At 35.8% G+C, this 22,586-nt stretch overlaps 1 protein-coding gene across 19 annotated transcripts in view; it reads left to right on the forward strand.

Annotated features, from left to right (window-relative positions):
• Positions 1-22,586, forward strand: part of tmem260 (transmembrane protein 260) — a 177,224-nt gene that overhangs the window by 60,283 nt on the left and 94,355 nt on the right. For 9 of the 19 annotated variants that reach the window (XR_012392994.1, XR_012392993.1, XR_012393003.1 and 6 more), the window contains 6 exons: positions 2,876-3,047; positions 3,150-3,289; positions 7,337-7,513; positions 11,183-11,236; positions 11,329-11,413; positions 14,701-15,011. Coding sequence is in view for 4 of the 19 variants with exons in the window: in XM_683011.10 (XP_688103.5) it covers positions 2,876-3,047; positions 3,150-3,289; positions 7,337-7,513; positions 11,183-11,236; positions 11,329-11,413; positions 14,701-14,955 (883 nt within the window). In the remaining 15 variants the exon portion in view is untranslated. Of the gene's footprint in view, positions 1-2,875; positions 3,048-3,149; positions 3,290-7,336; positions 7,514-11,182; positions 11,237-11,328; positions 11,414-14,700; positions 16,191-22,586 lie in introns of those variants that run through there. The other 10 variants (XR_012392999.1, XR_012393000.1, XR_012393005.1 and 7 more) reach the window with 3 other exon arrangements.

Here is a 22,586-nt window from a genome sequence, read left to right on the forward strand (position 1 = left end):
TTTTTAAGCGCCAACGGAAGTGTCAGCCAATCAGATTGCTTTATGCAAATATCCAAGTTCATACAGTTGTCAATTGTGGATTAAATTCGTTAGCTGACACTTAAGATGATCGCGTTAGCCCTAGCTACAGACACCCCCTAAATCAAGTGTTGACGCTGAAGCGCCGTGTGAATCGGTCGTTATAGTTTTTAACACAATCATAATATTTTAAACAATCATTATTCAAACACTGTTAAACCATTTTCAAAATTTAAGAGCACAAAATATCAGTATAGGCATTGATATTTTATATATAAATAAATAAATAAATATTGGACAAAATGTATATCAAGGTTTCTAGAAAAACATTAAGCAGCACAATAGTTTTTTACATTCTTAATAATAACAAGAAATGCAAACTTCTTTTCAAAAAACCATGGAAACTTCTCTGCAAACTCTTCATTGGAGACATCACCGCTGATTTCGTTCCAAGTACTTTTACATGCAATTTTTAAACAATCATTATTCACATTTTTTTATGAATAAAAGTTTTAAGAATTTGCAATATGTAAGGGCACAAAAAATATATAAACAATTTTGGACTTGTCACCAGGGGTCTTAATTTGTTTTCACGAAAGGCAGTAGATTTTTCTATTAAGGCAGCTTCAAACATACCAAGCAGATTATAAGTGTGTTTATAAGAAAGTATTTTGTTTTATATGTGTGTAGGTGCAGTATTTTACTTTTTAAAATGCACATTACTGTCCAAAAGTTGAAATGTGTATCTTCATAGAGACGTCACCGCTGATTTAATTTCAAGAATTTTCACACACAATTTTGTATCACTTTTATTACTTTCATCTCATATTTACCTTTTCTTTCTATCGTAAATAATAAAATTATAATAATTCTCAAATGTAAATAATTAATTTTCAAAATTTAAAAGCACAAAATGTATAAACCGCTTTGAAAAAGTCTGAAATGTTAGCTACAGGCAGTACATTTTTCTATTAAGTCAGTTTTAAATATACCATGCAGATAATAAGTGTTTTTATAAAAAGTATTTTGTTTTGCTTGTATATGTAGATTTGTCAGTTTATTAAGATGTACATTACTGTCCAAAAGTTGAAATAACTACTTTTAGTCATCCACACCACACTAATTTAAGCAAAAATGTCAATATAGGCATTAATATTTTATAAAAATCAACAATTGGATAAAATATACATCAAGGTTTCCACAAAAATATTAAGCAGCACAATAGTTTTTTACCTTCGTAAGAATGATACGAAGTGATTACACTTCTCTGCAAACTCTTAAACATCACCACTGATTTTGTTCCAAGTATTTTCGCACACTATTTTGTATCACTTTCAGCTAATTTTTTTTTTCTATCTATTTAAGACTTAACACAAATCTGCTGGTGATTCTCAAGCTTTAGTCAAGAAATTATATATTACAGAATGACACCCATCTAGAGCAATTTTATCAATTAAATAAATAAAAAAAAAATTTTTCATTAAAATAACTTCTTAAAAAGGAAAGTATTCAATTACATCTGTTTATGGACAACTTTAAATGGGGCGACACAATGGTTCAGTGGTTAGTACTGTGTCCTCATAACAAGAAGGTCACTGGTTCAAGTCCCGGATGGATCAGTTTGCATTTCTGTGTAGAGTTTGCTTTTCTACCCCTGTTGTTGCTGCTGGTTTTATCCAGGTCCTCCGGTTTTCCCCACAGTCCAGAGACATGTGGTATAGGTGAATTTGGTAAGCATGAGTCTGTATGAGTCTGAATGAGTATGGGTGTTTCCCAGTTTTGGGTTGCGGCTGAAAGGGAAAGAAAAGTGACTGAATGAATGAATGAATGAATGAATGAATGAATATGGATAAGTGAGTGAAGAAATTTGTGCTCAATCTTTTTTTGAGGTGGTCCATGAAAAATTTAAGTGGACAGAAAATATTTTTATGACTGGTAAAAGAAAAATGTTGGCATAAAATATACATTTTACATGATATATCTCAATTTATGCATTACTATTTTTGTCTGTATTTTTTGTGAAAGATTACAAATAGGATAATCATGTTTAAGTCAGTATTTCTTTTATACTAATCAGTTTTATCAATATATTTTTAATTTGTAGATTTTTATTTATCATTGGGATTTTTATTCTTAAGTATTGTTTTAGTATTAAGTTAAGTTTAATTAATACATGTTTTAATTAATTTATACTTATTATTTTAGTGCTTTAGTTAAACTTATTTCATTTTTAAATATTTTATTTATATTTAATTTTTATTTCAAAGCAAAAATATATTTAATAGTTTATTTTAGTTAGTGAATTTACATATAGGATTGGAGGTTGAATTATTAGCCCTTCTGTGAAATTTTAACTAATAACTTATTTCTAATGACTATGATCTAATGATATCTTTCATCTAAAAATTATATTTTTCTACCTAATTTGCAAGATCCTAGTCTTCAGTTTAAAGTGCAAATTAAAGGCTTAACTAGGTTAATCAAGTAGTCAAGTTAGGTTGAAAAAAAAAAAAAAGCATTGTTTTTTTTCTGTAGCCTATTAAATAAAATAATTTCTTAAAGCAACTAATAATATTGACCTTAAAAAGTGTATATTGCGGCCAAACAAAAATAAATAAGAAAAAATATTATAGGAAATACTGTGAAAATTTCCTTGCCCTGTAAAACATCACTTGGGAAATATTTAACAGTTTTGCATAAAAATGTGCAAAAATATACAACAAACACTGTTGTGTCCCAGTTTAACCCCGACTACAGCTCAAGCATGTGCTGAACAATCTGTTTTTATACTGTGCTGCATTCAAATCAGGCATTTTTCATACAAAGTGTGTGTTTGTGTCTGTGTGTTTGTGGACAGGGACTGTGATCAGAGCAGTAATGACGTGGTGGACAGGTTTTCCCGTGAGGTGGTGTTGTCTCTGCCGCAGGGCTCTCTGGTTCTGACTCGCGGTGATTTACCAGGAAACACACTGCGCTACCAGCACTACTGCCAGAGTCTCCGGCCAGACCTCAGCCTCGTCGACCAGGAGGTCCGTAATCCAGCAAGACACATGTCTAATTTATTACTGCCATGATCATGCTGCTCTATCACTGTTTCCCCCTTTAAAAGATGCTACTATATTATAATGCAGATGATGACGTACAACTGGTATGTGGCAAAACTCCAGAGGCATCTACCAGGAGTGACATTTCCTGGCCACCGGTGGGATCCAGTCAATGCAGTGGAAAAGAAAACATTCAGCATCGAGCAGTTTCTCAAGCGTAATTTGCAGTAAGATTAACACACACACCTTTGTCCTATGTGTCATTTTTTTGTTGCATGGAAATATCTGTGAAATAGCAAACAGTTATAGATATACTCTGTTTCCTCTTATACCACACTGGAAGGGCAAAGAAAGGGAGGGATGTTTACTGCCTCCCTCCACCAGACGGCAGTATTTCCTTGGTAAAGCCCCCCGGCCTTTGAGAGGGGGGCAATAAACATTGCTGTCATTTCCCTGTGAAGCAGAACAGAGAGAATAAGGAATGCATACTTGAGAAAAAACAACCAGCCTTTAACCTTTTAGTTAAGAGAGACAGCTTTATGTTTCTGTCGTACTGGGTATAGATCAGTAGTGACCCTAACATAACAGACAAGCGTTGAAGCTTTTACTCAATTCTACTCTAAAGTGTTTACTTTATGATAACTTTGTTTCTGCAGCATTACCTTTAATAATCATTCCAGTTTGTATACTGTTTAATTGTGTATTTTTATGCAGAGAATTGAAGTATATTTCAAAGTGTTAGTAAGTAAATCGATAAACATTCATTTGTAACATTATGGCCCAGTTTCACAAACAGGGCTTAAATTAAGCCAGGACTTGGCCTTAGTTAAATAAGGCTATTTAAGACACATTTATAAAAATGGCCTTCGAAAAATATTACTGGTGTGCACCTGGAGACAAAAAAATGACACTGACATATTTTAAGACATCTCACCGCAAGTTATTTTGAGTTGAGACAGCTCAAACATGCAATTTAATAATTAAAAAAAACAAGTTTTCAAATTTCCTAAATATTAAAAGCAAAATTGTAGGCCTTAAGTCTTCAATTCACTGAAATAGTGGGTTGTAAGTCTTAAATCATTTTAAGATCTTAACAGGTTAAGGTCTTAATTTTCCTATGTCGAAAATCCCATTTAAATTTTTTTAAAGAAACATTGTTGAGAAGAATGTATATGTACAACAGTATATAACTAGTTGGCTTGTTTAGACACATATTTTAAAATGTGTGGCTTTTTAATGGAACTAGTTAAAATGTTGTCTACTAGCCATTAGAAATAATGCATAGCATTTAGCCCTGTATAAGTCTGAAATTGAATCCATAATGGTTTAAAATGTCTTAAATTTGACTTGTTTTTAACCAACAGAAACCCTTTATAACATAAGCATTTTTACTTTATAGTGTCTAACCCTATGAAATTATTTGATGTTATGTGGTCTTCTAATACACTGCTCAGCATATATAAGTACATCCCTCACAAATCTCTCTTTAAAATTTATATTGTTAATGAGAAGCTATACAATATTATATTTGTGCTATAACATTAAATTAGTCAGTACTGAAGGTCCAAAAACGAGTACAGCCAAATTTATAGGTCATAGAAAAATATTAATTACAAATTTTTAAAAACACGACAATCAAGAGAAAATTAAAAAATGTAGTTGAAATTTTGTATGTTTTTTTTTTTTTTTGCTTGAATTTAATTGTTTTATCTTTCAATTTCTAAATATGGTTGGTGACTAAAATATTATTTTAATAAATATATCTATTTGGATAAAAATCAAAATGGATAAATATTATAGGTGGGCATAGATTAAAAAATTAATCTAGATTAGTCTAGATTCATCTCGGAATTAATCTAGATTAATCTAGATAAAAAAGGCTCTTTTAAATTCTGCCGAAGGCATTTAGAATATGTGTGCTACCCAAATACTAAGTCTTTGAGAATGTGTTTCTCAAGCCAGGTGGCGCATTAGACCAGGGGCTCATCTCCTGTTTCCAAAATGCATCACAAACTGCTTGAGAAACTGTTCTACTATGGTAATTGATGATGAAAATAAATAATGTTCAATAAGATGTACTTGTGCTTACTAACTATTTATTCAGTTAAACATGAATTTTGAACTGTAGGCCTACAGAAGCTCGAAACAGCGATTTTTGATTACTTTAATCCAACTAAAGTCATAACTGAACTAAACAGAAATGGAATTAAGACATGTGGAGTATGCATATATTAGTGGCATCATTTAAGTAAACACTGTGATCAAACTATTACCTTTATATAGGACTTTTCGGCATATTTTCCGACAAGATCCACACACACTGCTGTCCGTAAAGGACCGCTCACACACACAAACACACACACAAATCACGAAATGTGGAAGTTTTTTTTCTTTCCATTTGGCTTGTGTTATTGAACTCCATAACACTCTCTCCAGTCCTTACTCCTTATTTGCGCCTAATAACCCAGTTTGTCATGGGGCTGAATGAAATGTTTGTTAGCTAAAGTGAAACTGCCGAACTGCAGTTAAAGTCAGGCATCCTGCTGATTTGAGGAGGGCAGTTTTTTGTCAGATGGCCAGGTATGCATCCGCACTAAAATTTGAAGGTAAAAGTCATCATAGCTTGCGTAGAATAGACCCAGCTCCCAACCAAAATTTGAGAATAGATTAACGGCAACACTTTTTTTGCAGCACGTTAACGCCAATAACGACCCACCACTAATAAAACCATTTCTATAATTTTTTCAAACTGGGGTGTACTCAATTATGCTGAGCACTGTACTAACACTTTCGTACCTATTTTTTATTTATTTTTTATTTTTTTGACTACATTACAGCTTTGGCAAAATATTAAGAGACCACAAAAAATTCTCAATTTCTATGAATTTACTGGATTTATTAAGTATTGGTTTGTGTAAAACTTATTTTTTTAAATATTATATCGGTTAAGCCACATAACAATATTTATTTTCTTCAAACAAACATTTTGTTTGTAATTTTGATTGTAATTTTCCTGAGTGAACAAATTCCTTCTTTTGTTGAGATTGACGATCACAACAGTTATTCTACCAAATATTGATTTCTTAAAGAAAAAGTTCACCCCAAAATTAAAATTTATTCACAATTTACTCAAATGTCAATTAATTCCAAACCTTTATATTTTTATTGTTGAAAACAAAAACAAAAAAAATATTTGTAAGCCACTTTGGACTAAATGACAAAATATAAATGCAAAAAGCAATATTTTGAAAATGTTGGTAACCATTGACTTTCATAGCATTTGGCTTTCTTACTATAGAAGTCATTGGTTACCGATTTCCAACATTCTTCCAAATATCTTCTTTTGTGTTTATCAAAAGGAGAAAAAAAACTGGTTTGAAACAAGTTAAGAATGAGTAAATTATATTAACGTTTTTGGGTGATCTGTCCTGAAGTTTTAAAGTTAAAACATCAATATTACAGTACATGTCCCAAAACATGGTAACATTTTTGTTATTTTATGCAAACAAACAAACTTAAATACACAACGTTTATTTTAAACTTAGAAAGAAATAGTTTTTCTCAAATTCATTCATTCATTTATTTTCCTTTGGCTTAGTCCCTTATTTGTCAGGGGTGGCCACAGCGGAATGACCCATCAACTATTCTAGCAAATGTCTTATGTAGTGGATGCCCTTTCAACCGCAACCCAGTATTGGGAAACACCCATACACACTCTCTCTCTCTCTCTCTCTCTCTCTCTCTCTCTCACACACACACACACACACACACACACACACACACACACACACTATGGCCAATTTAGTTTATTAAATTCACCTTTAGCGAATTTTTAGAACTGTGGGGAAAACTGGAGCACCCAGAGGGAACCCATGCAAACACGTGGAGAACATGCAAACTCCACACAGAAATGCCAACTGGCCCAGCTGGGACTTAAATCAATAACCGTATTGCTGTGAGGCGACAGTGCTAACCACTGAGCCACCATGCTGCCTGTTTTACTCAAATATATAACTATAAATTATATAAAAAAAAATAAATGTGATGTATTTTTTTATTAGATTTTTTGTATTTTCTAACTTTATCTACTGCATTACACTAATTGTGACTTGTCGTAGTGTTTTCATGCTGTTGTTCTTTTGATTTTACTGAGTATTTTGATACTATAAGCTTATTTCACTAGTGAACATGCTTATAAGGAGTTAGCCACTCATTTGCAATGCTAATAAGTGACTCGCACTGATGGTCAGTTTCTGCTCTGGGCTTGTGTACAGCAGGCCAGTGTTTGTATGTATTGGTCTCACTGAGGGTGACCCCAGCTGGGAGGGGAGTTTCTCTCGTTGGCCCTGGGGCGTCTGTGAGCAGCTGTTACCTGTCAAGACCCCATTTGACCCAAAGAAGTGGGCCCAAAAAACACACAACCTTTACAACTGGAGTGAGCCACACGACAGGTGAGCCGCGTGGATTATGTTTGGAGTTTATTAAGTGAATTAAGTATGTTTGGGCAATGAACTATTGTTTGGTTTGCCAATACATCTTCTGTTATTATGTGGACTATCATGTTTGCAGCTTAAATAAACACTATAGCCTGTACAATTTAATTAATACATTTCTAATTCCAGGTTGTGACCCTAAACAAAATTGCTCATGATTTATACATCCGCATAAATTAGCCATTGTTGTAATTTATATGGCATTATTTGCAATGTGGAAAAAAGTTCTATACAACACAAGTCACAACAATAGCTAAATTATATGGCAATTCAGCAATTGCATTATCTTAAGCTTGCTAGGTTTATGTTTAGGGTTTAGTTTATCAAAGTACGCAAAATTCTTCAACCATCATCAGCTATAATAGTAAATTCACACCGCACATATAAATGCTGATTCAACAATTGGGAAAAAACAAGCTCTGATGACACTGATGGGTAACAAATTCAGTAAAACCTGATAAAGTGTCTAATGCATTGCTTCATAAGGCATGGATTTTATTGACTGCACAATTATAAAGTTGTCAACATTGGAAGTGGATCAAAACCTTTTATCAAAGTTGTCCTAAAACTATTCAACAGCATTGGTTTTTGTCTTAGGACAAATTTTGATCCACTTCAAATGTTGACTTCTGTACAGCTATTTATCTTACAATGCACACACATGGTTTGTTACATAACTCACACTGTCACTGTAATAGTTTCTGCCTTGATCACAGCTGCTATTTATCGAAACACAACACTGGTTTGCTTAATATAGACGAGAATTGTAGTTTGAATGTTCTTTGCTTTTTGCAACAATAGAGTCTGCATTTCCCACAATGTATTATGTTTGGGCTGAACATATTACAGAATATGCACTGGACTTTGCTCTATAATAACTCAATCAAATATATATATTTGTTATATAAGTTCAATATTGTATAAGGGCACTGAATATGCGTCAATACTTCTGCCATATTTGTACAGTGCTTCCAGGAGAAAGCCATTGAGCTGTACTTAGTCAAGACCAAAGTCTATCTGAAGATGAACAAAAAAAAAACATATTATTTATTTATTGACTTAATATTTCAATATAATATTGCATTGACCATAAGCCAAAGTACCACCTACTGGCACTAAATTCTAGGCTTATGCTAGTTTTGTTAAATAAAACCTGCAAAAATGTAAATGAAATATGACAACAAGACACTGGTGCCTGAAACTTGTATTATTTTCTGCTCAGTGAACATTTTTTACTTATAAGTAGGCCCACATGGAATCTGCGCACGCAATTCCACAGATTTCCGCAGATTTTTAGCCCATCATTAATTCTGTTTATTTGCTTGAGTAAATGTGTGTAAATAAATATTTATTCAGTTATTTATTAAATTATTTACAGTAATTTTATTGACTAATATAAAAATGTTCATCTGATTGATGTACAATGCAGTTTGTATAGTAATATTTTCTGTCTTTTAGTAGATATATTAATTTGAGAGACTTGCTTTGTTTACTAAATAAAGTGTATCTAATTGGATTTGCATTTTAAACATTAAATAAAAGTTTAAAAGATTATATTTTTTATTTCAGCTTTGATAATTCTGGCCTAATAATTCTGACTTCAACTGTATGTGCAAAATTTATGAAAATTGCCCTGTAAATGATTATATGATCATTAAAAGCATCTGAACAACATATATTTTTTACATGAGATGACTTCATCACTGATTTAGGTTGTTACAGGATTGTTAATTGTTAAATAATATATTTTTGTGGACTAAGAAGAGCGGAGGCATCATATTTAAAGAAAACTGTTTCAGGTTTTGCAGAAATGTAGGCGGATTCACATATTTTCTGTAAGCCTGGGTTCATTTGCAGGTTACCCTGCAAGGTGAACCCTGTTTTGAAACAGTCTGTGTAATAAAAAGCCTTATAAAAACCTTTTGACAGGTATTTTCATCTTGCATATGCAAAAAACCTTGGTACTTCTGATGCTTTTTGGTACATTTTAGTGATTTAAAGTTCATTCTTGATTTGTTTTTTTTTACTATTTGAGCTGAACAAAAATCTTGTTAATGTTGAAAAATAAAGTTAGGATAGGTGTTATTTATATTTGAATTCATAGTTTTTTAACAATGTAATACAAATTAGGGCTTCACGATATTGGAAAAATCTAACATTGCGATATTTTGTTGTTCTGTGATATGTATTGCGATTTGAATACATTTTCTTCAAATTGATTTAAGAACTCTATGTGAAAAGAAATAATTAATTTATATTGATTGTGATGATTCTTTAGGGGAGTGAATCATACAGACAAATTAAATACAAATTAAAAGCCTATTGAAGACAAAGGGTGAAAAGTGTTTTCTGGGCAGTTTAACAGTATTCAGGTACAGAAATTGAATAATCAAATGTAAAAGCACTAAATAGTGTTATAAATTTCGTAAATAATTCAATGCAAATCATCTTTATTAAAGTTAAATTATTGAATTTACTCACAGTCATCATGGGCTGTAAAATTATGTGAAAACAGTAGGTTAAACTCTGCAGTTGTTCCATAAATCTTGCAACTGTTGTTCCTAGTCAACTATAATCCAGACTCAACATTCTACATCCTGTGGTGTGACTATTGCAGATGTGAGCATTGAACATACTGATGCTTAAACTATATACTGTGCAGCTAAAAATAGCAGATGGTCTACTAAACATTTTTTTCCCATTGAGGATTAGTTCAGCTATTAAAGAAAACATTGTAATCAAATTTAAATTGTGAAAATCAAAATGGAATTGATGCCAAAGGCCACACATTAAATAATAAAATGAAGCATGTAAGATATAAATGCTTACGTAAATAAATGTTTGAGATGATATTATCATATGTCACCTGCAGGTTCATCACTGAGCATTTTCGGCAGGTGCTTTCAGCAGCACCCCATTCTTCCACATCTCTGAAGTGTTTTCAGTCCTCGCCGATATTGAAGTGCACTTAAACACTGCTCTGACTCCACGCTGTGCAGACAGCCTCCGTCTCCAGCTTCAAAGTCGTTATTAGTCCGCTGACCCCACCCTAATGACTTTCTAAACTGCGGCGTGTCAATATCTGTGTATAAAGTGAAATTAGTTCTAGTCTCCAGCACTGAGGCTCTCTGCAGCCGGCTGGTATTCAGCAAGTTAATCGGGGTTGAATGGTGTGACATTACTCTCCTCTCACCCACTACAAGCGTGTCCATCCCTGCCTGCCAGCCAAATATTAGCGGGGAAGTCACACGCTAAAATATTCCTTTGAAGGAGAGGCCGCACGTTTATGAGCGATGTAGCGGAAAAGGAAGAAATGCAGAAATATATGGGGCGTTCAGCACGGAGAGAGCTTCCAAAGACAGGCAAGGTTGAAGATCAGCTGTTGTATGGTTTGAAGATATGCAGAATACGATTCGCCGGATTACCGGCTGCTTTTAAACTTGCATTTTAAGTCTGCACTTGACAACACTGCTTTGATGCCATCTTAATGTATACGAAGAGGAAATAGCGTTTGACATTTTGGGGAATGTTTTTTCTTTTTGGTTATTTTATGAAAGTAACATGTTGAGGAATATTATCAGAGTAGCTTTGCTACACAACAAAATTTCTTTTATTTAACTATTTCAGCTTCCATCCTGGGTCTTGGGAGAGAGTTGCCAACGAGGAGATGTGGCAGGCCAGGTAAAACACATATTACTGCTGCCATGACTTTGTAACGCTTAATATGTAGTTAAGTATTTACATATTGGTTCTTTTATTCCATCACAATTTAGGATGAAGACAGCCTTTTTCCTGTTTGACCTTGCTGAGAATGCGGAGAAAGAACAGCAGGGTCGCCTTTACGAGATTTCCTACAAAGTAAGTTAGACATTTCATAATACACTACCTGACAAAAGTGTTGTCGTGGATCACAGTTGTAAGAGCAACAAATAATGACTTCTAGTTGATAATTTGGAAAAGTGGCAGAAGGTAGATTTTTCTGATAATAATCTGTTGAACTGCATCCCAATCTTCTCAAATACTGGAGAAGACCTATTGGAACCTGCATGGACCCAAGATTCTTACCGAATTCAGTCAAGTTTGGTGAAGGAAAAATCATGGTGGTGTGCAGAGTCGATGGTAACATTAACACCCTGAGGGATCAAGACATTTGTGCTGCCCATTACATTACAAACTACAGGACCGGGCAAATCCTTTAGCAGGATAGCGCTGCTTGTCGTACTTCAGCCTTCATATCAAAGTTCATGTGTGCAAAGAAGGTCAAGGTGCTCCAGGATTGGCCAGCCCAGTCACCAGACATGAACATTATTGAGCATGACTGGGGTTGGATGAAGGAGGAGGCATTGAGAATGAATCCAAAGGATCTTGATGAACTCTGGACGTCCTGCAAGAACGCTTTCTTTGCCATTCCAGATGACTTTATTAATAAGCATATCCTCCATGCTCATGGGAGTCAAACACAATATTAATTCTTTTTCCACTGCACCATGACTTTATATTCTCTACTGTACATTATTTCTGTTAAGTAACAAGACTTTTGTCTAAGCAAAGTCAGACCTTACTGTACTAATTAAATCATTAAAAAACAAGGCGTCATCATATTTCATTTTGGTAAAAAAAAAGCGTAATCTAGAGGCCTTTGCCTTTCATATAAGCCACTTCTGACACCAACTGAAAGACAATTTATCATTTGTTGTTCCTAAAACTTGGATAGGTGACAAGATTTTTGTCAGGTAGTGTAGACGTGACCCTGGTGCACAAAATCTTAAGTTGCACAGGTATATTTGTAGGAATAGGCCCTAATACATTGTATCGGTTAAATGTTTTTATGCCCAAAATCATTACAATATTAAGTAAAGATTATAGGTAAAGAGTGAGGGAAATAAATATAAAGAGAGCATCAAAGCACAAATGGTGACAAACATTGTTTTGTATTAAAAAGCCCAGAAAAATTCACCAGCAGGCCATGGTCTTTAGAAATATGTGCATCAGCCTACTTTCATGTAAAAATAAGTTACTCTGGATACATTCCGTTGCACCTTTCAGATGACAAATCAACTAGATGGCGCTGTCAGATTTTATGTAAATCTAAGATACGTTACTTAGGTATGTTTTGTTGTAGGTTTCAGATACATGTCGTTCTTGCGTGTATATTTACACGAGAAGGTGCGCCTTCTAGCAAACCACTGAACTAAACCCTTGCCTATACCCAATCAATATAGTTTACAAAAGCAAACGTAAGAAAAAATGTGCACATTACTTTTACATTTTTGTGGAATCTTGTTCTTATGTACAGAGTGAGATACTGAGTAAACTGATTACGCTAGAAACATGTTGATATAAAGGTAAAATATGAGGTAAACATATTCGATTTCCAATCATAGACATCTTTGGGCTCTATTTTGATGGTCCATGCGCAGAGCGCATAACGCAGGGCACAAACGTTAAGTAACAAGACTTTTGTCTAAGCAAAGTCAGACCTTACTGTACTAATTAAATCATTAAAAATCAAGGCGTCATCATATTTCATTTTGGTAAAAAAGGCGTAATCTAGAGGCCTTTGCCTTTCATATAAGCCACTTCTGACACCAAATGATCAACTGAAAGACAATTTATCATTTGTTGTTCCTAAAACTTGGATAGGTGACAAGATTTTTGTCAGGTAGTGTACACGTGACCCTGGTGCACAAAATCTTAAGTTGCACAGGTATATTTGTAGGAATAGGCCCTAATACATTGTATCGGTTTAATGTTTTTATGGCCAAAATCATTACAATATTAAGTAAAGATTATGTTACACAAAGACATTTTGTAAATTTCCACTGTAATTAAAAACTTTAGCAATTGAATTGCTATTAACTTAATTTGGACAAATTTAAAGGTTGTTTCCTCAAAATTAGCTGTAATTAAAATCAAAAGCTTGTTCATTCAGCAATTCAACAATTGTAGATTCTTTATAGGCTCAATATCTAATATAAAAAAGAAAGATATCAAGAAAAGTTGATTCAGTACACAGAGGGGGCAATATAATAAATAAAAGCATTAACAAAATGTTTCTAAGATCGATGACTCTAAAAAGCCTAAAATTTTGATGGTCTTTTTATTATTTTTATTGGGGGAATAAACACTGTTACATAAATACAGACAAAAATATAAAAAGATCCTCCGCATTTTGCTTATGCTTTTAAAATTAAATAGATACGCTCCTTTTATAATTATTGAATATGCACATGTGCTTATAGACACAAGGACAATGAAGGTCTTTTTTTACTGATTCAGGTGGTTACTGGATTGCTAAATATAAAATAATAGATTTTCACATTCGTAAATTTACTGCTCAATTACTCTTTCTCAAGTAGTTGTTAAGCTGTTGAACACAAAATAATATATTTGAAGAATGTTAGAATATAGTAGCCATGGACTTTGTAAGGAAAAACATACAAAGGAAGTCAATGGCTGATTTCACACTGTTCAACAGAGAAATAAAATCAAACTATTTTAGAGCAAGTAGCGAATGAGTTAATGATGACAGAGTTTGGTTTAGTTTTGGTTTTGGGGTGTACTTTTATTTAAGGCATTTTTGTGCTTCATTAAATTACACCTTTTTCAGTTTTTTTTTTCATATTTTCAGTTCTGCTATATTCTTTTTAGCTGATGATTTCATTCTTAGCTGTGCTATATTAAACTTTTAATATTTACATAATTTTCTGATTGATTCAAACTATTCACTATTCAAACTCCTAACTGACAGCAATCTGCATGTTTTATATGTTATCAACAGGAGAAACACTGAGCATCATGACAGTGGCAAAGCAGCTCTAATTCAACATTATACACATAATCAAAGCCTAAAACATAAGCCTACCTAAAACCTTCAGCACTTTTCTTTTACCACCTTCAGCAAATGCAAATCTTGTTTTCAGCATGACTTGTCATGAATGTTTTTGTAGGCTAATTGCAGTTTTGTAAATATGACAGCAATTGGTGATTTGATGGTTTCTGTCGTTTATATTAACTGCTGACCTAGTGTTGTTTTGAAGACCTGTACAGATAATAAATATTGTATTTTCTAGTTGTGCATATGTCTCATAAATATCGTCTCTTCTAGATTTACAATTTTTAAACCTTTCTGTATTTTTTTTCAGCTTTATTGTCAAATTGTGGATTCCCAGGTAGACTACCCTGCAAACTGGGATAAGAACCTGGCTCTTGCTGCAGAACGTCTACTTCAATCAGGGGGCAGAGGTTATGGTCTAGATTCACTTATGAGTCGCAGCATCCGCCACTTCAGCCGCTACCTTAAGAGAGAACCCAGCGATCCTCAGAGCAAGGCCATCCGCTCCATCATCACACACCTCAGGAAAGAGCGGGAAAAATTCAGAGACAGACAGAAAGCTTGAGGAAGAAAGTCACAGAATTGTCTGAAACAACGCTTAGGTGTAGATGGCGTGAAAAGGTAAGAGGGAGGGAAATTAATATAAAGAGAGCATCAAAGCACAAATGGCGACAAACATTGTTTTGTATTAAAAAGCCCAGAAAAATTCAACAGCAGGCCATGGTCTTTGGAAATATGTGCATCAGCCTACTTTCATGTAAAAATAAGTTACTCTGTGTACATTCCGTTGCACCTTTCAGATGAAAAATCAACTAAATGGCAAATTATTAAATTAGATCAAATTAGATCAAATTATGCAAATCTAAGAAACGTTACTTAGGTATGTTTTGTTGTAGGTTTCAGATACATGTCGTTCTTGCGTGTATATTTACACGAGAAGGTGCGCCCTCTAGCAAAACCACTGACCTAAACCCTTGGCTATACCTAATCAATATAGTTTACAAAAGCAAACGTAAGAAAAAATGTGCACATTACTTTTACATCTTTGTGGAATCTTGTTCTTATGTACAGAGTGAGCTACTGAGCAAACTGACCACGCTAGAAACATTTCCGATATACAGGGAAAATGTGAGGTAAACATATTCGATTTCCAATCATAGACATCTTTAAGTTTTGTTGTATATTTTTGGTGTTGTGCAAAGAACTGCACAAAAATAGTTCATTCATTGATAATGTGTCTCTTTAAATATCATTTGTGGGAAAAGGAACAAAAGCTGTTACCATCGTAGTTGAGCCCCATAGCAGTCATTTTACCTAGAACATTCAGCAAATGTATTTTTCAGTGAGCCCATATTAAACATGCTTGTTTTTCTGCGGGGATCTGGGATCTGACATCAGCGGTTAATTTAGTTATTAATATATTTAGGTTATATTAAATTGCAGAAATGATTTTTAACGTGCTAAATTCAAACACTTAAGACTAGGGATGTCCAGATCCGATTACGTGATCGGAAATCGGGCCTGATCTCTCAGTTTTAGACTCGATCAGAATGGGACAATACCTCTCGATCAGGACTCGAATATGTATTGTGGCGAGTGAAGCGGGGCCGAGAGCTGTGGGGGTGTACGAGGCGGGTGGCATTTGGGAGATATTCAGAGACACCCGAGGGCATCACCTGCTTCGAGTCTCATGGAGGAGCCCTAAAGAGACGCCAGTGCTAGACGAGACAGGACGTTTTATGTTTTGCTTTTGGTTTTTAAGTTTGTTTTATTTTTTCCTTATTAAATCATTTAAAAGTTTGTTGGTTCTCCGCCTCCTTCTTCCTGATTGCCAGGTGGCCATCAAACTTAATTACATATACATTCTCATTATTTTTTATTACACCTATAGTTATGCGGTGGCACTGATTTAGACCTCTTTCTTGACTTCACACAGCAATGTGTGCGACATGACATCACTTTGTTGCAGACATGCTATTGTTGTGCCGATAAAAGATATTCTTTAAAGGAAGAGTTCTATTTATGAAACTTGCCTCAGACACTCTTATTAGTTTCATAAATATATTATTACTATTATTATTATTTTATCAATTTCAGTTAATAGATGCACATTTCAGAGGTGATGCATTTTACGGCAGGGGTCCGCCTCCCGAAACAACACGGGCAAAGTAGAACACAGAAGCAGCTTGAAACGGAAAGCTTGAGTATTGTATGTCTGTGGTCTTTTTTTATGTATTATGGAAGTATTGGATCGGGTTTTGGTATTGGCAGATACTCAAAATCAAATGACTCGGACTTGAGGGCAAAAACACCTGATCAGGACATCCCTACCCAAGACCGATTGTTTTTCATAGAGGACACTGCTTTCATATTAATTTTAACCTCAATGTGTTCCCTACTTGAGGTTTCTACAGTGAAGGGACATGAACCTCTGAACTGAATCTTAGGTGGAACTCTAATGGAATTTTCTACATGTGTGTGTGTTTCTCTTGTAATAAATTTTTTACACTTTAATGTCCGTCGGGTGGATGATCAAAGGTACCATGAACCACTCATCCCACCTCTTTCCATCCATTTAAAAAAAAATTTTTTTGAATAATTATCTTTTGCCACCCGCTGTCATGGAAGTCCTCCTCTCACTTTAGGATCACAAAGGTCCGAGATTAAGATTAAGAAGGGTGGGGGGTAAATTTGGGCACGACCATGAGAGATTAAGAATGACCCATTAATCTGGGACAGATTTGAAAATTCGGCATCCTTTTCACTGTCTCTTTTCCTGCTTTGTCTACCCCATCATCTCCCAAAACAGCTCTGAATTCTCTTTCATGTTGAGGTTTTCAACAGAGGGACCCCCAGGGAGTTGGGTAATTATTTGATTCAAAGCTATTATAATACACTAAATTAATTTTTGTTTACTTGAAATGTTTGTGATATGTTGGAATGGCACAATGACCATTGTGAAATTTGAGTCATAAGACAAAGTAATTTCAGAAACATTAAGGTCCCCGTATACTTTAAACAAAGTCCTTTTTCTTTCTTCATTTGAGACTGAGTGAAGGTATACTGTTTTTGAACACTCCGTCATGCACTGCAGTATCTGGTTTTGTTTTCTAAAAGATGCATCACGTCTATATTTTGTTTTGTAACTGCTGCAGAAAGACACCAAATGCCATTGCTGATGTACGCAGCTCCTAGAATATATGTGGTGATGAGGTGGGGCTCTTGTCCGTTGTATGACCTCCTCTGAATCTTTCTGAATTTCTCTATGAGTGATCATACAAGTAGGAATACATCTGAACCAGCTCAGCTACTTCAAATACATATTCCACTGTATTCATGTGGTTTAAGAAGCTATTCCCCTGCCTCACCCTCTGAATGAGGGAAGAAATTGCAGGTCAAAGAAGGGTCCAGAACAAACTCATTGATTGTGTAATTGCCATGGATCTCAAAGGTGCCAAAAAATCCACCAAACGCTTTGGTGATCTGTTTCAACCTGCCCAAATTAACTCAAAAAGAGCTTTGTTTTTGTTGGATTTTGTTTGAAATTACGTCTTTTCAGTTTCTTCAAAGTATACTAGGATGTTTAAGGACTTTCATTTACCATCAGCTGATTTCTATTCATGAGGAATGGCTTTATCCAGAGTTCAAGATGTCAGCTACACCTTATTGCAACATATATAACATCTCCCCTTCATGTCTTCTGCCACTGAGCTTTTTTTCCCCTGTCCCTCCCTGTCCCTGTTTTTGCCTCTCTCTCATCTGAGGGATTGTGTGAACCCATGGAATCGCCGTGACCGTGGATGCAGGCAGGGAGCCACAGCAACACTGGAATGTGGGGTGCCTGAGCAGATAAGAGCTGAGAACCCAGCCAGAGAGAGAGAGAGCAAAGACAAGCAAGCGAGAAGTAATTAAGTACATAGGATAGTGTATATGGCACGATAGGATGGAGTTAGACAGGAAGTGCTAGAAAAAGGCGAATGGACACTGACAAGACAGAAATGAAATCGCAGCTAAGAGACTTGGAAACAAAAGAGGGAAGGTAAGAGAGAGGCCCACGAATGGCAAACACTGAGAAAGAGCCAAAGAGAGCAGTGCAGATTCATACAAACACACACACACACACATAACATGGGAAGCCAGCCTTATTCCTCTTTGCATTTCATTTACATCCCTGGCTGTATCGACCAATCGGATTGGGAGCAAAGCCCGAGGCTTAGGAGGGGAATAAAAAGACAAAAATGCCTTCGCTGCTCTCATCCCTCTCTGATAATACCCCCTCTGTTTCTCCTTTCTCCTCCGCACCCGGAGAGAAGTAGATACTGTCCGAAATGCCATAGCAGAAGCGACACCTCCGCTCCCTGTGCTTTGCCGATAGACCTCGCCAGCAGCGGGCCTGAATAGGGGGCTTTAGCTGCGGGGCCAATCTCCTCTACTTCCTCCTGCTGAGGGAGTAGAGGAAGGGATGGAGGACAGCAGAGGAGGGTGGAGGGGATGGAGGCACAATATGTGAAATTGGCCATAATGTGCGCGTCACATTGCAGACTGGAAGAAATTAAACTTGTGTAGTGAGGCAGATAGCTCCCTCTTTAAACAGAAGAGCATAATTCTGGGTCGTTGTGTCTTTTGCTGTCCAGTGAGTCATTGTATGATTAGACGCACATTTGTTTAAAGTGTCTATTTCTGCAGGTTTTAGCTCCTCAAACACATTTGCCTGGATGTTTTAGGAAATGTTATTGCTGGTTTATATTTGATTAATGGCCCATTTCCACTGTGGGAAATGGTTTGGTACAGTACACAACATACTTACGTCAATTTGAAATGTTGAAGGTACCAAAAGGGTAATATACCTTACCACTTTTTGGCACCCTTTTCAAAGGGTAAATAGCCCACCAGAATGGTACCAGAAGGGTCTAGCTAGACTCACAGCTGAATGCTATTGGTTTAAAGAGAAGCATTACCAACATGTGCAAGAAGCTAAGGGAATGACAACACAGGAAGCAACATTTTTAAATACACATCCGAGACATGACACCGTAATAACAAGTGACGGCTTGCAGCAATGAACCATAGTGCACCAGAGCTCAAACAAAACTTGTCATCTTCTTGTAACAAATGCCAAATGTCAAGAAGCAAGAAAATAATCTGTCCTCCATTGTTGTTCACAAGGGTTCCTTGTGGAAAGGGTGAGTGGTGCCACTTTCTCCCTCTTTTCTCTCACAAAAGATGCGATATGTGAATGATGGGTATGGCTTTATTCAATTCATGTTTATTTCGATAGCGCTTTTACAATGTAGATTGTGTCAAAGTAGCTTAACATAAAAGTTCTAGTAAATTGAAACTGTGTTAGTCGAGTTTTCAGAGTTACAGGTCAGTTTAGTTCAGTTCAGTGTGATTCAATTTCACTGTTGAATGTCCAAACACTGAAGAGCAAATCCATCAATGCGCAGCTCTACAAGTCCCAAACCAAGCAAGCCTGTGGCGACAGTGGCGAGGAACAAATGTTCACCAATTGACGGAAGTGAAGTAAAAAACCTCAAGAGAAACCAGGCTCAGTTGAGCTCAACCATTTCTTCTCTGGCCAAATTTCTTGTGCAGAGCTGCAGTCTAGGTGCCAAAGGCTGGAGAACAATGGACATCCATCATGGAGAAGCTGCAGGTATGAATTGTTCACCTGCTTTTCACCTTTTCAGCTTATCTTTTTAACAACAATGACATTGATCTAAACATTCTGTCATAACCAAAAGGGTACAGCTGGCAGTGGAAACGTAAGCCTAATCAAGGTGAACCATACTGTACTGAACCGAAATGAATCATACCTCTCAATGGAAATGATGCATTATTAAGGTTAGAAGATAGTGGCCATCCAGGAGCTGGAGTAGGAGTGAACATCCTGGTTCTAGGGTAACTCGATAAAAAATTTCCAAAAATATATTTTCTCTTTCTGTCAGATAAAACCATTGTGGACAGCCAAAGAGAGCACTCCAGTGAAGCGCTTCTGTTTTTGTCCCCACAACCAAGGCCTTAAATCCTCAAGACCTGCCGTCTACCACACCATCTCCCCACCACCCCTCTTCCTAATGTCCGCCTTCTCCATCTCCTCATCCCTCTCTTTAATAAACCTTTGAACAATGAAAGGAGATATGAGAGGGATTAGGCAGAGGCAGGGATTGGGTCTGTCTCCATTTCTCTGGATTGATTCTTGAACCTTTGTTTAATCCCTGGCCCGGGACCACATAGCTGTGGTTGACTGTCTCAGCTGGGCTGTTGAAATCTGGCTCGGGGGTGGAGAAATGAAAATTATGGGCTGCTGTAATGGGTGTGATACTGAACGGCTCATGTCCTGTAGTGGTCCTAGAGTCTTTGGGAAGCCCTGATAGGAATGAGGCCATGGAGGAGTCATTGAGGGAATAGATGAATGGTTTCAACTGCCTAGAATTCTTCTACACAGTAGATTGAGTCTTTAAAGATTTCCGTATAGGATGTGTGTAAGTGTGTTCACCTGAACACCTAACTGCATTCTCCATATGTCTATTTTCTGGAGTGACATCATTCAAATGAACTCATTCATTCATTTTCCTTGGTCTTAGTCTCTTTATTTATCAGGGGTCGCCACAGTGGAATAAACCACCAACGTATCCAGCATATTTTATGCAGCAGATGCCCTTCCAGCTGCAACCCAGAACTGGGAAAAACCCGTACACTCACATTCGTACTCATAGACTACGGCCAATTTAGTTCATTCAGTTCACCTATAATGCATGTCTGTGGACTGAGGGAAACAAAACACCCTGAGGAAACAAACACGGGGAGAAGATACGAACTCGCACAGAAATAACAACTGACTCGAGCCAGGGCTCGAACCAGCAACCTTCTTGCTGTTACAGTAGGTGACAGTGCTAACCACTGAGCCACCACGCCACACATTCAAATGAATTAAATGTGTATATCAATACTAATAATATGAAAACACTTATCGTCCCACAGTTGCATAGTGTGAAAAAAACCAAACCAAGGTAAAATCATGTTTAACCTTGACGCACACACTCACTATCCTTCGGCCTAGTTTCTGATTTAACAGGGGTGGCCACAGTTGAATGAATCTCCAATTGCTCTCTCATATGTTTTAGGCGGTCGATGCCATTCCAGCAATAACTTGACTCATTACACTAAATTTGATAAATTTTTTTCCCCACCAAAAGTTTCCCTCAGGGTTTATAAAAACCTAGAACTTTTTTGTATAATTTGGATCAGGACCAACAAGTACAGTATAATTGTATACTGTATTATGTCCTTGGGCCCTATCACACACCCGGGTCAAGATGTGTTTGGTGCGATTTGTTGCTATTTTCAGCCCAGCGCAACCCTAATTTTCACGTTTTGTGCCACTTTGTTTAAATAACAAATTCATTTGTGCTTCTTTGTGGACTCATGGGTGTTCCGGTCTAAAAAGGAGGTGTGTTAAGATGATTGTTGGCTCATTGCAATTTTAAGGAACTGAAATAGACAGCGCCATTGACCAGCTAAAAGCTGGTCTAAAGTCCAGTCCATTAATTGTGTGCCTATGTGAATCCAATGTGCTCACACATTGCTTAATACACACAGGATGTACAGCAATACACAAATATCTACATAAAAAATTAAAGGATTAAAATGTTACAAAACTATTATTTTCTACATTAATATAAAAACAGTACCACTGCCTTCATGTCTGGAGTTATAAGCTGAATTATTTATTATATGCATATTTATATTTGTTTTGATAAGAAAAGGTTTAGATTTGTCTATCTGTCGGGTTTTGGAGACGTATGCATCACCATATGGGGCATAAGAACAGGATGTGTGTTTGAATATAACTCAGTTGTTTCCTTAACATTATTGTTCATTTATTCATTTTCTGGACATTAGAAATTAAATTAGAAATAATTTTGAGGCAAATCTTTGTGCTTAACAAACAAAATTAAATATGTAGACTAATGGATGTCTTCAATGGAGTGCACAAGCACCATTTCCTTATCCACGAAAGTAAAGAAGTAAAGAGTAAAAGTAAAGAGAAAGTAAAGAGGTCTAAAAGAGGAGGCTCATTCTTTATCCTCTTGCTACAGATGGTCAGTGTAACTGTTATTTCGCTAGTGAAGGACACACCCTTAATGCTTTTGCATCATGTGCTTTACACTTTGCATCTAGATCATTAAAATA

This window comes from Danio rerio, chromosome 17 (genome assembly GCF_049306965.1).
Source record: "Danio rerio strain Tuebingen ecotype United States chromosome 17, GRCz12tu, whole genome shotgun sequence".
Classification (NCBI taxonomy): Eukaryota; Metazoa; Chordata; class Actinopteri; order Cypriniformes; family Danionidae; genus Danio; species Danio rerio.